General features: G+C 41.0%; 1 protein-coding gene and 1 long non-coding RNA gene across 10 annotated transcripts in view; one reads left to right on the top strand and one right to left on the bottom strand.

Moving 5' to 3' along the window:
* Positions 1-11,909, top strand: part of USP53 (ubiquitin specific peptidase 53) — a 28,622-nt gene extending 16,713 nt beyond the window's left edge. For all 9 annotated transcript variants that reach the window (XM_072928800.1, XM_072928792.1, XM_072928794.1 and 6 more), the window contains 4 exons: positions 249-975; positions 2,887-2,960; positions 7,409-7,514; positions 8,294-11,909. In XM_072928800.1, the coding sequence (XP_072784901.1) occupies positions 249-975; positions 2,887-2,960; positions 7,409-7,514; positions 8,294-9,296 (1,910 nt within the window). In that variant the 3' untranslated portion in view covers positions 9,297-11,909. The remainder of the gene's footprint in view (positions 1-248; positions 976-2,886; positions 2,961-7,408; positions 7,515-8,293) is intronic.
* A 1,484-nt stretch (positions 11,910-13,393) lies between these two features.
* Positions 13,394-15,029, bottom strand: LOC101233937 (uncharacterized). The gene is made up of 2 exons (XR_001122911.5): positions 14,291-15,029; positions 13,394-13,965 (listed from the first exon to the last, which is right to left on the bottom strand). It is a non-coding gene; the product is annotated as an uncharacterized lncRNA (long non-coding RNA).
* Positions 15,030-16,325: the final 1,296 nt, after the last annotated feature.

Below are 16,325 nucleotides of genomic sequence, written 5' to 3'. Positions count from 1 at the left end.
TCAGTATGCTAAAATACATACTGGATTTGTAGAGATACTGTAAGAAACATTAAACAATATCAGTTAAATGACTGCTTCCAGCCTGGAAGTGTTCAAGGCCAGGTTGGATGGGGCTCTGAGCAACCTGCTCTGGTGGAAGGTGTCCCTGCTCTGTGGCAGGGCAGCTGGAACTTGTTATGATCATTAAATCTTCTATGAAATATTAACGAGAACTGTAATGGAACTTTTTTCTTTTTTGTTCTTCTAAGACTTGATTGGGGAAGACCATTCCAGTGCTAAGTCAGGGTCTCCTCCGGTTGGAAATGGACTGAGGCACTGCGTGGATCAGCGGATCTATGGCAGTCAGGGAAGGGGCCCCTACAAACATGAGAACCAAGCACCTCACCAGGCAAAGCTTTCTGCACATGTGCTTGGATCAAACAAAACAGAGCCCTCTCCTGCTGGGGAGAAACCAGTGACAAGGACTCGGACCGATGGCGTCACTGGCTATGACACGGACACCAGCCAGGACTCCAGGGACAAAGGAAGTATGAGGAGCAGGAGTAAAGGTTGGAAACCAATGCGAGAGACATTGAATGTAGACAGCATTTTCAGTGAGACTGAGAAAAAGCAGCACAGCCCAAAGCACAAAGCAAACCTGAGCAGTAAATCTAAGCACGAAAAGGAGCGGGGCTTTAACCACTGGCCAAAGGAGAACCAAATGCAGAAGGGTTTAATGACTATATATGAAGATGAGACAAAGCAGGATACAGGAAGTCGAAGTTCACTGGATTCTGAGGGAAAAGGGAATGCTGAAAAAAGCAAGGGATTTACAGAGAGAAAAATCCATGGTGATAATTGGCAAATTCAGAGGACAGAATCTGGGTATGAAAGCAGTGACCATATCAGCAACGGCTCTGCAAATCCAGACTCCCCTATTATTGAAGGAATAAATACAGCAGATGCCAAGAATGTGAAGGAAAGTGCTTCCTGCAGGTAATGCTAGTTCTCTTAGAGCTTGCATAGACTGTATTTATGGAAAAATAACCTGTTCTAACGTTTGTGTGTTCTTCAAAACCTAAACCACCCAGGAAAACATGCTTTGAAACTTGCTTGAAGTCAGGTATGTGGAAAGCTAAAGTGTATCTAGAAATAAGGGTGTGGGCAATTAAGTGTTCAATGTACCTTCACTCTGGTTCTCTTTGGAAGGCACTGAGCCAGTTACTGAGGCATTGAGCCAGAACTGCTAAGCCCTGCTGAGGGGCAGGGTGTGTTCATTTGTAGTAATTGCTACACTTCTTTACTTACAAGATTTTTAGACTCTGTGTAACTTTCCATCTGCTATGGAATAATACAGTGTCTATTTTAATCACACCTGTAACGTTGGTTCAGGCCCTGACAAGGATGGGAACGGCAGTAGGTGAATCTTGGGTGCTGTTACCAGTCATAGTGCAGAAATTCAGTTTTCTAGATTGCCTCAGATACATATTGAACACTTGGTAATTGATTGCCCTGTCTGAAATAAATCTTTTCAGCAAAGTGTAAAATTATTGAAGCTGGTTGGACTTGATCTGAAGAGGTCCATTCTAACTTAAATTTATGTGATGCTTGAAATAGAAAGTTATAATCCTTCCACATGCAGTTTTCAGTACTGTGTATCTCAAACTGTGTGTGGAATGTAGATCCTTCTAAAACTCTTTCATTCTTTCAAGTCTTGTTTGTATCCATAAAATGGAAGAGCACAGTTGGGAGCCCACGCCTAGTCTCTAATAGATCTAATTTGCTAGATCCCAGCGAATTTTTAGACATATATTTTCATGACAACTTGTTTCACAGGAAAAGAGAATGGCAAATAGTAGGATATGAAAGGGTCTTGACCTTTCTCCCCTTTGTCCCACTCTTTCCCTCACACCAAACTGTACAAAATCTCACTATGCAAAAACCTGATGGGCTTTTATTGGTTAATGACATGATTTTGTACAAAGCTACTCCAGCTTAGGGTTGTATTTTCAGTGTTTGATGGTTGCCTCAAACAGTGATTTTGCACAGTTGAAACTGTCTCATTTTAAGCATGCCCAAGGGGCACCCAAATGTGTCATTTTGTGAGCGAGAATAAGATAAATTTCAAACAGTGTTGTTCCTTAAGAAGCTGCTTACACTGTTGTTTAAACATTTGTCAATGAAAGAAAGAAACATACTTTATCAAAATACAAGTGACTTCCTGGGACTTCCAGATGTGCTTTATATGACTGGTAATTTCAATTGGCTGGCAATACCTACTAGTTCCCTGCTAACTTTTCAGACTCTGTCTCCTAAATCCCCAAAAATACAAATTAATTCTTTGAAAGCTCTTTTAGAAAGTGGAAATATTACTGTTTAGCATTCTTCATATTTCTTTCAGTATTTTTCTTGTTTTCCTGTCCTTTCAATAACAGGGGTTTTTCCAAGTTGAACTTTTGCCCCTGTGTATCTTCTTCCTTGTCTTACTCTTGTAGAAGGTAGATATTGGCAGAGTGTTTGTTAGTTCCCTGTCTGGATTAGTAATGCATGGTTTCTGCTTATCTAAACCAGCAAGATTTAGTAAATCCTCTGATAATTTCTTCTCTCCTTTTGGGTTTCTAGCTGTGATCTTCCAATTCTATTCCAGTCTGAGGGGAAAAAAATTAAATTAAAATCCCTATGAATTAGATACCCAGTGGCAATTACAACTTAGAATAATATTTGTTATCAAACCAAAGAATTAATTAATAGCAAATTATCAGATTAGGAAAATGGACAACATGGAATATTGGTTAACAGGTTACACTTACTTAAGATATTTATACCTACAAATAAATTGGATTGGATGACCAGTGGTGTCTGTTCAACAGTTTCAATGCTGTAATCACATATATGCTTCTTTTACAGTGAACAGAACTTGCCAACCAAAAAAGCTGACAGTGTGGTACATTCAGTTCCCCAGCAGAACAGAAGCTTCCATGGTAAGAACCCATATAAAAATTAGGTTTTCAAAAACTATTGTAGATATGCCAGAATTTCTCTTTCCCCCTGCCCCAAAACCCAAAAATCCCTAACAGAGATGACATGGTAATTTGGTGTACTCCCTGTGGTTTCCCCAAAAGCTTTGCTAGGAGATTTCTTGGTGGGTACTAAGCAGGACGTTTTTTAAAATGTCTGGGTGGACTATGGCACCATTTGTTTTCCTCCTAGATATGAAGCACTATCAGGAAGAAACACTTGTAATAAGGAAATCAACTTCCTTTTACATACTAATATGTCTGCTGGAGTTTTATAAAGTTGATAAATGCCTTGGCATATAAATATTATAGGTCATCCTGAGGCCAGCCAAAAACATTATCTGCTGTTGCTGAAACAATGGGAGGGTGCTTGTACAAAGAGGGGCAATAAATATTAGGCCACTTCCTCAGGAAACATTTGATTTTTATAGATATGATACTTCTTTTCAAATAATGTATAGTATAGTTTCTCCTAGGACTTAAAGTGAGGGTGGGGTGTTGCCATACCACTTCTGCCTTTTCTGTCCTTAGTCTAATTTATTTTTTAGTGCAGAAGGAGAACTAATTTGGTGTTTGCTTATTTTGATAACACAAACAAACAAACAAAACCAACCAAAAATGAGTAGTATAGAATGCAAAGATCTGATTTGCATAAGATTTATTCTGCTTTAGTTCTGTGCTATACCATTCTTATCAAACACAGTTGGATAGGAAAAAAGGAAAAAAAAACCAGTGAAAAATACTTAAAATACTCTTTAGGCATGAAAAATGAGTGGGTTAAAGCAATGAACTGTTCTCTGAAGAGGGTACTTGAGAATACTTCAAGCTTTCAACATGCATCCTACGTTTTCTTTAAAAAAGTATAGTGATTCCATGTGATCCTCCAAGATAGCATAAAGAAATTTTTGATAGGATCCCACCTATTCAATTATTCTACTTCAGTAACTAACTATTAAATAGCTTCTTATTAAAAATGCATTTTGGAAAATAATACTTCAAATGGAAGTGATCAATGGACCAAAAAGAGATATTAATAATTTGATAATTTTACATTTAGGTGAGGTTAAGAATTTATTTGGACTCAGTTTTTGGGTTGTCAAAAAGTGTGTCAAGACACCTTCAGCAAGGACAACAGCAATAATTTAGAGGTATCAGTTGTATTAATTTGTGTTTCACCTCTGAAGAGACATGGATTGGTAGGTAAATTTCAGACAGACTCCCAGAAAATAGGGCTTTAAAAAAAAAAATGCTCAGCCCTTTCTGAGAGAGGCATGGAATGTAAGAAACCTTTGTTAGGCTCTCATGGCAGCTCCAAAGAAATATGTCTGAGTGGTTTGTTGTGTGGAAAACTTCTTATGGAAATAATGTTGGACTTCTAATTATGCCCGCCGTTTGTATAACTGTGCTTTACCAGCCCCTTGTTTTTTACTGGAGCTGAATGAGGCTACTGTTCAGCACTTGAGGCATTCTGTCCCTGACTTAACAAAAATAAACTCATTGTCATAACATTATAAAGATGGAAACACTGGATCAGTGGTTGGGAGAGCAAATGGCAGTAAGCAGTGGATAACTGTAGTACTGAAACAAGGGTCCCACAAAGCCAATTCCTAAATTGTGTGGTCAGATTTTGGCAGGAAAATGTAAATATTGAGTAAGCAGATGTAGTATCCATGATTTATATTAATCACTTTGTGTTTATGAAGTTTGAACTGGGTGAGCTGAGGAGGCAAAATTTTTTTTTGTATGAAGTACTTGAGACATGAGCAATATGAGGGCAAAATTTCCAACGTCATGTTCTGCAAGTTAAAGAAAGATTACTAATTGTGATTGTTTTCCCATTGCTTTTTAATGCTTTTCCCATTGTTCAGTTCAATAGCATGTGACAACTCAAACTGAAATCTAGAGTAATTCTGAAGATCTGGTTAGTGTGTAAGAAGAATCACAATTGCCTTTACTTATGTGCCACTTCAGAAAACCCCACAAACCAACCACAATTCTGAAAAAGACGGCTCATATGCTTAGGAAAATTGTACATTTATAGTAATAATTTAAAACATGCAACTGCTCTTAAGGAACTCCAGTTCTTACCCTTATGGTACAGTCAATGTACTTTAATGTCAAATTTAAAGAAATAAGTAGAGAATTAAAGCTTTGTAGCTACTTGGTTTACTTACCATGAAAGAGAAACAAATAAGTGCTTGACTGGAGTGTCTTTAAATGATAAATATACCTGTGAAGGGTTTTGAAACTTAATGTTGCTCCAAAAGTAAAGTTTATAGAATAGAAGGCTTTCTTTGTTACTTTTTTAAAAACAAGATTGCTCACTGTATTTCAGAAATAATACTCTATTTTGGACAAGATATAACATACTTACTTCCTTGACTGAGAGACTTATTCCACATTTCCAAAACTTCCAATAACTTTGCCTGTAATTTCAACTGAATACAGAAAATCTGGGCTAAGAGAGAGGAATTCACCCACAAATATTTGTTACAATAAATATTCTGCTTTTTTGCTGGGTTTTTTATTGATAACTTAGGAAATCTTTAAAAAAATTCCAGGAAACATGCAGTTAAAACCCATAAAGAGGAAGTTGAATTTAATATGAAGTTGAGTTTTTGTTGGAGATTTTGGTTGTGGTTTTGGGTTTATTTTCATTTGGGATTTTTTTTCCCCACAGAAGCTGGACTTGGTAGATTTTTGCACATGTTCTGTCTGTGTAAATGGAGATACGTTAGACTAGACCTTGTTGGTCCTACCTGTGGGCTTAGTCCTACCTGTAGAATGGATGTTAATCTCCTGAAAATCTGCATTGGCTACCCAGATGTGAAAATAGACATCTGTAAATCTTAAAAGCAGACAGGTTTATATGTCAGAACACAATTACGTTTCATTTATTGCTCAGCTCTCAGTGACTCATTGATAAGGATGCCGGGCTCCATCTGAGCAGGGCTTGTGTGTCCCATACTTAGGTTTGCAGAGAACGTAGAGCCAAAATTCCCAATCGAGCCGGCGTCTGGTTTTAACCGTGCATGGCTGTCCTGTCAGCAGAAGGAAAATAACACATCTATTTTTAAGTTCGCTGGAATTCCGCGGGCACAAAGCACCTGGCGCGGCTGAGGGAGCCGCTCGCTGGGCTCCGCTGCCGCCTCCCGGCCGCCTGCAGCACTGCCTGGGAGCCTGCGGGATCCTCCGGGAAAGTCATCACGGCCTGCAGCAGAATGAAATGTTTCTGTGCCAAATATTACCTCCCTGTTGGTTATCTCACTGTTAGCCAGCTCCGTGGCATACAAGAAGTTTGGAACTCTCAGGTTAATTATTTGTCCCGTGCATGGGCAGATATTGACCCCAAAAACGAGCATCACCAAACAGCAACAGAGTTTTCACTTTAGTTCTGCTCTGTTGTTGGGGTTCATATGTTCATGAGTCTAAAGTTCCAAGACTTTAAATATTTAAACTTAGGGAAATAACAAATGAAATAGGTGTAGCAGTTATGAGTGTAGTCTGTACATAGACAAAATAAGCCATTGTATTAATAATAACAATGATAAAAATAAGAAGCCATTCCTTTGAGTGGCTTCAGAGCAGGTGGCTGATATTAGTGGGCTAATCATGGCATTAGACTTGGAGTGTCTATCTCTCAACAAACAGATTGCTGCTTGTCACTTGCCAAGTGAGTGTTTTATGCTGTGTGGTGTTGACAAAAATACTTCAATGCTTCCTTTATTTTCTGCTCACTAGGAGCTGCCTTGTTCAGAACTTGTGTATTTTCAGGGAATGATTCTTTGCCTAGGAATAAAAGGAGCTTCTGGAGTGAGAGTACAGTGGTGCTGGCCCAGGCATTCAGCGCTGTGTGTTTGGGGCACGTGGGTGACAAAGAGAACTTTTTCTCTTTGTCTGCCCAGTGTCACTGTGAGCCTTACAGGCTGCTCTAGGGTGTGAGTTGTTAAGACCCACAAACAACAGAACAACCTAAACCAGTCCCAATCTCTGCAGTATTAATGCTGTTTAATTATTGTAACATGAAATGAATTTTTAGAAGTCATAGTTCTTATTTTGTTGTTTAAATTACTTGGGATGTTTGAATAAACACTGTTTTAAGAAAAGCTTACTTTGAAAAATGTGCTTTTAGCCAGATTAAATATTAAGGTGATCTTGAAAGTATGTCTACAGGACTTCAAAATTGTGATAATTACCTATTTTCTGGCAACAGGAAAATCCAGAAAATATCTTCCAGATTCTAAGATCTGATCTTCAGTGCAGATTATCTTCAAAATGGTTATTTTGATTAATATCAAATCTTCAAAGAGAATGTTCTGTTGTATTTTGTTTCTGTAATCTCTGAGGAATTACAAAGAAAGAATTAGATTGTACATCTGTTAACTTGGAAATATTTTCTTTTCTAACCCCAGATTTAAAGAAAGACCAGATCAATTCTGAAGTTAACTACAGACCTCATCCTCATGTTGGTTTCCCAACAGAATTACATTTGCAGGTGCCCAGTCCTCCAGTAAAGAGGTAACCAGTACTGACATATTTCTCTGTAATAGTTTAAGAAATACTGGTTTCTGTTATACTACAATGAGCAATATTAAGCATTGACAAGTCAAGGCACTCAATAGTTTTGATGGGCAATTCCTTTTGAATTTTGCATAATTCATGGGTCTAAATTCTCTCTGTCTTTAATTTTGATGCATACAATGTCAACAAATAGCTTAAATGGTTTGAAACCATCTTACCAGAAAGAGGAATTTAACATTTTTCAGTTTGGAGTTATATGCAACATGCAGTGATTAACCAATTTTTGGTTAGTGCAGTCACCCTATAAAGCTTTGAAATGTTTGTCTGGAAGGGGGAAAGAATTAATTTGTGTTTAGAAGCTACTGCTGTATCTTGTTGTTTCTAATATGAACTCAGTGCTCAGTATCTCCTAAAAATTGAGAATCTAAATACAAATGTATCAACTTCAAATAGCATCCAGTATTTGAAAAACAGATGTATCAGAGTCGCAAGGATGTTTAGAAGACATCAGAGGCTAGATTTGATTTAGTCCTGAATGTTGAAGGAATTTATCTTACCTTCTTGGGGCACATTTACATTTCAAATGAAAGAAACTCTGGAGTAATTTAATACAACTCCAATTCCAAGGGCTGTATCCTATTGAACAGGTCCTAACTGTCTTTTCAATTTGAATATTTCAGCAGTTTTACAAAAGCTGTATTTGAAAAAAATCCGTTATATGAGCCTTTTCATATGTTTTTATGGATACTCACATCCTGCATGGTTTTGTATTTTAGAGCTGAAATGCCTGAGACCAACAGGAAATTTTTCCCATCATCAGCTCTCCAGCCAGCTGTCAAAGAGATTGTGAAGTCAGACAGCAGGAACAAGGCAAACGAGCCAAACCCTTGTGAGTGGCTTCACGCAGAGAGGTTTGAGAAGCTGAACGTGCCGGTGTATTGTGCAGACAGCGTGTCCCACCCCTTCCCAGACAATGCCTGTGGCAGGAAGCCCATCCACAGCGACCTTCCCCCCCCTGCCCAGCCACAGTCCCATCACATAAGAAGTCTGTCCCATCACACTGTGGGTCCCAAGGTGGGGCTGGTGCCCTGTGCGCCTCAGAGCCTGCCGGAAAGGCCGATGGTGCCGCACGCCCCTCCCGGTGAGCACACGGGGCACCCGCTCCGGAGGGCAGACCCCCTCTGGGTGCCTGAAGCCGTGTACCAGAACATTCCTCCCCCCTTACCTCCGAAGAAATATGCTCTGAGCACTTTGGCAGGATCAGAGAATAACTCGGTAGCAGATGTAAAATCAACGGCAGCATTGCGAAATAGTCCATTAAGGCAAACAGGTGCACCTTCAAAATCTGCATCAGAAGCAAGCACAGTCCCAGCTGAACAAAGGCTTAAACAGCCCTTTCCAGGGAATGAAGTGTTTGTTCATAAACCGGATTCTCCACCTCGCTTATCAGTTAATGAGTTCTGGACCATGTCTGAGAACATGTTGAAGAAAGGATCTCGTCACACAGGACCCAGCCCTGGCTATGTGGATGGGAACGACAGCGTGTCCCTAACCACTTACTTCTCAGTAGACAGCTGCATGACTGACACCTACAGGCTGAAGTATCACCAGAGGCCCAAGCTGTATTTCACAGAGAGCGGAAGCTTCCACAAGGAGAAGCATTCTCCAGCAGCCGCAGTAGATCTGAATGCCACATACCCTGCCACTCTGGAGCCCAGGCATCCCACCTCCGAACAGAGGTACAAGGCAAGTGCAGAAGGAATACACTGCAGTCGATAGGTTCTTCAGGAAGCCCACACCTGGATCTGACTTCAGCATTTCATGTAGTCTGCAAAGGGGCACAATCTCAAATCTGTGTTTGTGTTAACCAGGTACCCAGCCGACTGTACTTGTTTAGGAGTTGTGACTGTTCAAACAAATATGCAAATGGAGGCAAAGAGAAGAGGTGCTAAACTTGTGGTTCTTGGATTTGTTACTCTAGTTGCCTTAATGCTTACCTCTGTTACTCAGCTTGTCTTCAGTTTGTATTCCATGTGGTCCCTTGGGTGTGCACACCTTGCAGCAGTGGGATTGGCTGGATGTTACTAATTCTGTAAGATGATGTGGTTAGCTGCGGTGTAAGAAGTGTTCCTTCAGACTGTGGTCACTGTTCTTAGACTAACAAAAGGGATAAGCATGCTACCACAACTAATGCAGTACATGAAGTCATAACAGAGCAGTATTTATCCTCCGAGGTAGCAGGAGGTGACATGGTTTTTTCAAGCGATGTCTCTCAGAGTCTGTGCTTTCACAAACCTTCAAGTGTCTTTAATGCAAGTTTACCCAGAGGATTTATTTTTTATTTGAAAAGCCTTAATAATAATAATACTTCTTTAAAAACCATTTTGGTTTGCAACTGTTAAATTAGACTTTCAAAGGGAATTGAAGTAAACTGCAGTAATGCTTTCCTATTAATACCTCTGCTCTGTTAGTGTACGTTTTTAAACACATTTATCAGATTTGTTCATCCTTTAAGCTGTATACTTTAACTTATTAAATTTAACTTCCTAAGTTACAAACCAGTATAACAGAATAGGAATGCTAATTTTAAATACAGAGTTATGCAACTAAGAAAGATAAATTTTGTAAAATTTTAGATGCAATTCCTACTTAAGTTGAGTCCTGACTTATTCTACAATTGCATGCAAAGTCAATGCTGCTATTTATTAAACTCCCCTTTTATTTCCAGGTTCATGGGGATCACACATATTTTTCCTCTTTTTTGTTTGTTTTTTTTTTTTTTTTTACACTAACATGTTTTCCCATTTGGATCAGTCCTATACATGGATATGATCTGCATTAGCAGATCAGGCTGAATGTGCAGCTAGACTGAGACTGGTGGCTAAGGGGGCATGGAAAGAAGCGGTTCCTCTTTCTCTGCTCTGTCACTCTGTCTCTAGTTTTGGCAGCTCTGGAATTTACCTTGTCTTTTGTTAACCTGACTTATCTCAGTAACAAGGAGGAAGATTTATTTGGCTTTTATCTGGTTGGTTAAATCAGTGCACAAAACCATCTACTGCGTGCATGAGGCGGCATAGCAAAGCCTGGCAAAACATAAAAGGGTAACATTTTTCCATTATTCACATTGGAGTGTCAACTTGGGGTGCTGCTGATTACACCTAAATATCAATGCCTTTTATTATGAAAATAATAAGAAATCAGAAAAGCTTTTTTTCATGTTTATAACCTTATGTACATGTGTTTTAGTGCTTCAACCAAATGATGGCAATTGTTTAGCACAATTATCCAAGGTAAACATTTAAACAGTAGTTTTGGTCATTCTGTGGCAAGGTCAGGTTTTCTTTTTTTTTCTTTTAAATAACATCTACCTTACAGTAGAACTGGAACATTATATATATGCAACAAACCGGGTATCTCAGATTAACCTTTCTACCTTCTTGATCAAAATTCGTTGTAGCACTTGGGAAAAAAAATGAATTCTAGAATTTATAGTGAAAATACTATGCATTTTTCTGTATGGCTGCTAGTAAACAGCAACTTACAACAATGATCCTTTTGTAAGAAATCAATTGAATACAGAAGAACACTAAAAATGTAAGAACTTGAGTGATTGCTATTGTGATATTTTTAAGAGAGGTTTCAGAACCTGTAAAATAAACTTTTCTATTTCATCTAGCCATGTTACATAATATACATAGCCAGTTAAGTACAACTGTCTTCTAATACCTGTGTAAAAACCAAGATTATTGGAATTTGTAAATAATGTATAATTTGTAAAATGTTTTGCAAAAGAACAAAAAAATCTTGTATTTGAAATGACAGTATTTTTATGTATGGATAGCACAGCAACAACTGTGAATGATGTTAGAATACTTATTTTTAAACATGCATAGCAATGTTGATACTTCTCTACCACGAGCAATATGAATGCCTCTTACTGATACCAATGAACTCTGCTCCCAGTAAGCACAACTGGTAAACTCCTCTCCAAAGTAGCTGCAGTAACTTAGGTGTACTTCAGTTTCCTTGCTTAGCTTGGAGCAATCTTAGCAGACAGCTTCCTCTGTGACCCATGTTTACCAGGTATTTCATTATTAAATAGACAGCTAATCAAGGCACCTTCATTTTTATATTTGCCTCTGCACTCCATGTATGTATGTATGTAATATTTGCTAACTAATATGTGATAACTCGTTTTAACTTACCTAGGGTGCCTATTTATTTTTTTATAAATGTCCCCCTCCAGCTATAGATTTGTATAAGAGCCTAGACAATTTTTGTAACAGTAAAGATATTAACGAGTCTTGTAATTAATATATTTTTCAGTCTTTAGAATTATTTACTTGTAAAGTTCTACTTGTTCAAAATATCAAGATAAAAATTTAAAATCTTTGTTGTCTGTTCTTTTTGTGTTTCATGTTTAAAAAAAAAAAGTTGGCTTTCCAAAACTACATTTTTAAAGTGACAGATAATGCGGCTGCTGATGGTTGAAAATTTTTGTGGAGATGGTAGTTTGGTTACCTTTTCTGAACAGTAAAATTCATCTTCTGATGAAATATGATGATGAATTCATCTTCTGATGAAGTATTTGTTCATAAAGCTATTAAATATATTAAGCTTTTTAAACAGCTATGAAATGCATAAAGCCATTTTTATACCATAATCCCACAGACTTGGTGACAAGTGATTGACAGATACATGAGCTACTTTACTATCTTCACTAGGGATAAACAAAATTTACCTGGATCTCTGTACTTAGGAGCTCCATGTGCCTATGGAATAGCTGGAGCCCAATGCAGAACCAGCCTGCCACTTTGTTAGCTCTTAAGTTTTCTGAGATAACCAGATCTGACATTAAAGGTTTTGCTTGAAGGAGAAAACTAAATTAGTGGAAGATAGCTTGAACTTCAACTTTCTAAGCCTTTAAATCTCACCTGTCTTCCTTATCAAAAAATAAATGGAGTAACATTGCAGCCTTTTCCTGATTGTTCACTAGGGATTTCACTTGTGATATCATGCCAGAAGGCGGGTAAAAAAAGGTAGTGAATGTAGTGAACTTGTCTCCTTAATGGCCTCATTCAAAAGCTGGAACCCCCATTCTGGTGTTTGTGAGAATGCAGTCACAGTTCAGGGCTCCTGTGCACTTGAGTCATGATCTTGTAACCACTCTTATCTACAGGTACCAGTAGTCATGATGATAAATGCCAGCAGGGCACAGCATCTCTGTTCTGACAGCACAGGGCTGACACACGAAACAAACTGCTGCCAGCAGCAAAATTGTCTTTACACTCGAATTAAAATAAAAGGAAAGAGCATCAGTCTTTTTTTGCATCCCCAATCCTATTTAACTTCATCCTGGTCCATTTTCAGTTATTGTGTGGGAAGACACTGAACCACTCTGCACTTCCGAGTCTCTGCAATCCAGTTATTTTGTTATATGTACTGCTGGGAAAAAAAACCAACCACCAAGCATGGACTATACTTCTCAAAATTAGTATTCCCAAGGGAAAAATGCTAAGGAAAACGGAATCCCCTTCATCCATAGCTTGAAAACTGTCTTTCCCCAAATGTGCCCTGACAAAAAGTTCACTCCATGTGTTCAGCTTCTGTTTCTTTCTCCAAAGACTCAAAGAGACTGCTCCCTTTAACACAAGTTAGTGTTCCCTCTAGTGAGACAGAGGGAATTGATGTTGAAAGCTTTTGATTACTGGTCACTGTCTACTTACACCATCCATGAACAGTGAGGGGGCGGAATCTTTAAGTGTCATCTGCCAGTGACTCAAGGCTGCTCTTGCAAGCTCCTCCTTCACAGTTTCTAGCAAGGAAATGAGAACCTCATTTATCTTAATCAGTAAGTGAGGACAGGACACTGCTGCTGGGTTAAACACTGACATGTTTATATACGTATATATTTATATCTATAAATAGTGAGCCTGAGAGGGCTCAGTAACTGCTGAAGGTAAAGAATGAAAAAACAGAGAAAGGTATTATAGAAAACCAACCAGCATCAACCCTTCAGGATTAACTTTTCAGAAGCAGAACAGCTGGCCAAGCTTCATCTGTTGAGGGAACATGCCTGAGTTACAACTTCAGCGTACAGAAGAGCTGGGTTTTATTCTCAGCCACTCTGCAGGGTGTCCTTTCAGTGGATTTTATTCACACAGTGCATACTTCCATTTCTGCCCAACAAAGCTTTAGGCACTAATCACAAAGCACGGTCAGTCTGTTGTACGTGACCTTTAAGGCACAGTTTAGGACACGCGAACAGGACACAGTAACAGTTGTGACACAGAGATCTATATCGTACAGTACAAAAATGTGCCTCCTCCAGCCAGACTCAAGTGGAGTTGTGTTCCCAGCTGCTTATCCCGCACAAATGGCCCTCCTCTTCCACCGCCTCTGTCCATAAGGTGCGAAATAGGTGAGAATTCCCTTGGTGGCAGTGGCCCTACAGGGAACAGAAAAAGTCTGGTTATGTTCGTAGAGCTGCACAGTCCTTCAGAAGATAGTGACATATAAGGAGCATCAATCACAGTCCTGAACAAAGAACGGATAATAAATCTCACAAACAAATAAATGAAGCTGGGGGTGGTTTGGAATCAGTTTCCAGTTTCCTGAGAGGCATTTGTGCTCCCGAGGCCTTCTGAGGCGGGGCTGTGAGAATGCCAAGGCTGCTCCCAGGGTCCCGCTCCTGAAGTAAACCCTTTCCTCCACGGGGCACACCCCGTCGGGCCTTACCGACAGACCGACCGCCCCCGAACGCCGCTCCTCACCTGGGCCGCGCCCTCAGGGCAGCAGGTAGATAAACAGGAAAAGCGCCAGGTCGAAGAGGATGAAGAGCCACAGGTCCAGCCAGTAGGACTGTCCCGACAGGGATCGTGACATCACTCGCCCACCATCGTCCTGCTCCTGCTCCCGCTCCTGCCGTTCCGACTCCCGCGGCCGCCGCCGCGCCGCCGCCTCCATCTCCTCGCGGAAAGGGAACGCAGCGCGGCGGCCCCACCGCGCAGGCGCCAGCGGCTCTTCCGGGTGCGGCGCCAATGAGAGCGGAGCTCACGTACCACGGCCACGCCCCCGGGGTCACGCGCGGCGGCCCCGCCCTCAGCCCCGCTCCTCTCGCCTCACGAAAGCTCCGCCCCCCCCTCAGGAACGCCCCGCCATTCCCGCCTCAGGAACGCTCCGCCATCCCCGCCTCTGGCACTGCCCTGCCATTCCCGCCTCTGGCACTGCCCCGCCATCCCCGCCTCAGGAACGCCCCGCCATTCCCGCCTCTAGCACTGCCCCGCTATCCCCGCCTCAGGAACGCCCCGCCATTCCCGCCTCTGGCACTGCCCCGCCATTCCCGCCTCAGGAACGCCCCGCCATTCCCGCCTCTAGCACTGCCCCGCTATCCCTGCCTCAGGAACGCCCCGTCATTCCCGCCTCAGGCACCGTCCCGCCCCTCCGCCTTCAGGCATCGCCTCTCCCGCCTCAGCCAAAACCTCCCATTCTCGCCTCAGGAATGCCCCGCAATCCCCACCTCAGACACCGCCTCGCTCCTCCCGCCTCAGCCAAAGTCTCTCATTCCCGCCTCAGGAAAGCCCCGCAATCCCCGCCTCAGGAAAGCTCCGCAATCCACGCCTCAGGCACCGCTCCGCCTGTCCCGCCTCAGCCAAAGCCCTCACCATTCCCGCCTCAGCCAAAACCCTCACCATTCCCGCCTCAGCCAAAGCCCTCACCATTCCCGCCTCAGGCACCGCCTTGTCGGGTGGGCTCTTGAGGTAAAGCCGTTGGACACGGAGAGTATTTCTGCTTGTCCCTCTGTTTTGGGGAATAAGTGACGCTTGTTGTGGATTCCCCAGCGCTGGTGACTGACATTCCTTCCCGGGCGCTGCTGGCTGCTGCTCCCTGCCAGGTGAGATGCGGACACTGGGGAAGAGCAGGCGGTCAGTCCTGTTAGACCGTGTTGGTTCTTGTCCTGCCACCTGTGCCGGGGCTTGTGTGGAAAAAAACATTGGCGAATTCGTCCCGATGCGGTTCCTTGGAGAGCAGATGATGCTCTGAGAAAAGACTAGAAGACCTTTTGGAAATCCTGTTGTGAAGAAGTTCAGGAAAATTAAAATTGTTTTAAGATACACTCCTTTCCTTGAAGGTTAGTTGGAACTTGTGCACGGAACAAACGTGGAAAAGTTCATGTAGGTAGTGTATTCTTTTGTGCCTTATGTGCACAACACACAGTTGCAGGAGTAAATAAAAATAAATGAAGTGGCACAACCTGATATCACAGCTGGGATGTGCCACCCTCAGTCCTTCCAGTGCAATCCATATTGAAATCAGGGCTATCATTTTCGTGTCCAGAAGAATGATCAAAAACCCAGGAGAGTGTGAAACAAAACCTTTATCTTGCTAGATATTACACCTTTTTAGCCTCTATATTAGGAGCTATTAAGAGATTTTATTAAGAGATAAGGTAGATTGCCAGCAGGTGCTTCTGAACTGAGCTTACTTTTCTTAAGCACTTAAGGGTAACAGCTTTCCTTTATAAGTTCTGTCAATAGAAATACAGATGGATTTGTCTTTATATAGCAAGTATTGTTTAAGAATGTATAGTAAATGAAGTATGTTAGAGATATGGGGCAAAACAATGATAGTATTTCCCGTTTAACCCTTGTCTGTATTATCTCATTTCTTTTTCGTTTTCCCATAATTTTGCACAATGTTAAATACACAGAGAAACTGTTTCTCAGTATAAATACCTTCGTAAGGAAACTAAATTTCCATTTGAGAGTTTGTGCAAAAAATATTGAAGTTCTGCTCATGCAAAATAGT

Source organism: Taeniopygia guttata, chromosome 4 (genome assembly GCF_048771995.1).
Source record: "Taeniopygia guttata chromosome 4, bTaeGut7.mat, whole genome shotgun sequence".
In the NCBI taxonomy this organism is placed as follows: domain Eukaryota; kingdom Metazoa; phylum Chordata; class Aves; order Passeriformes; family Estrildidae; genus Taeniopygia; species Taeniopygia guttata.
The sequence above is the reverse complement of the archived record's forward strand: the minus strand, read 5'-3'. Positions and strand labels throughout refer to the sequence as shown.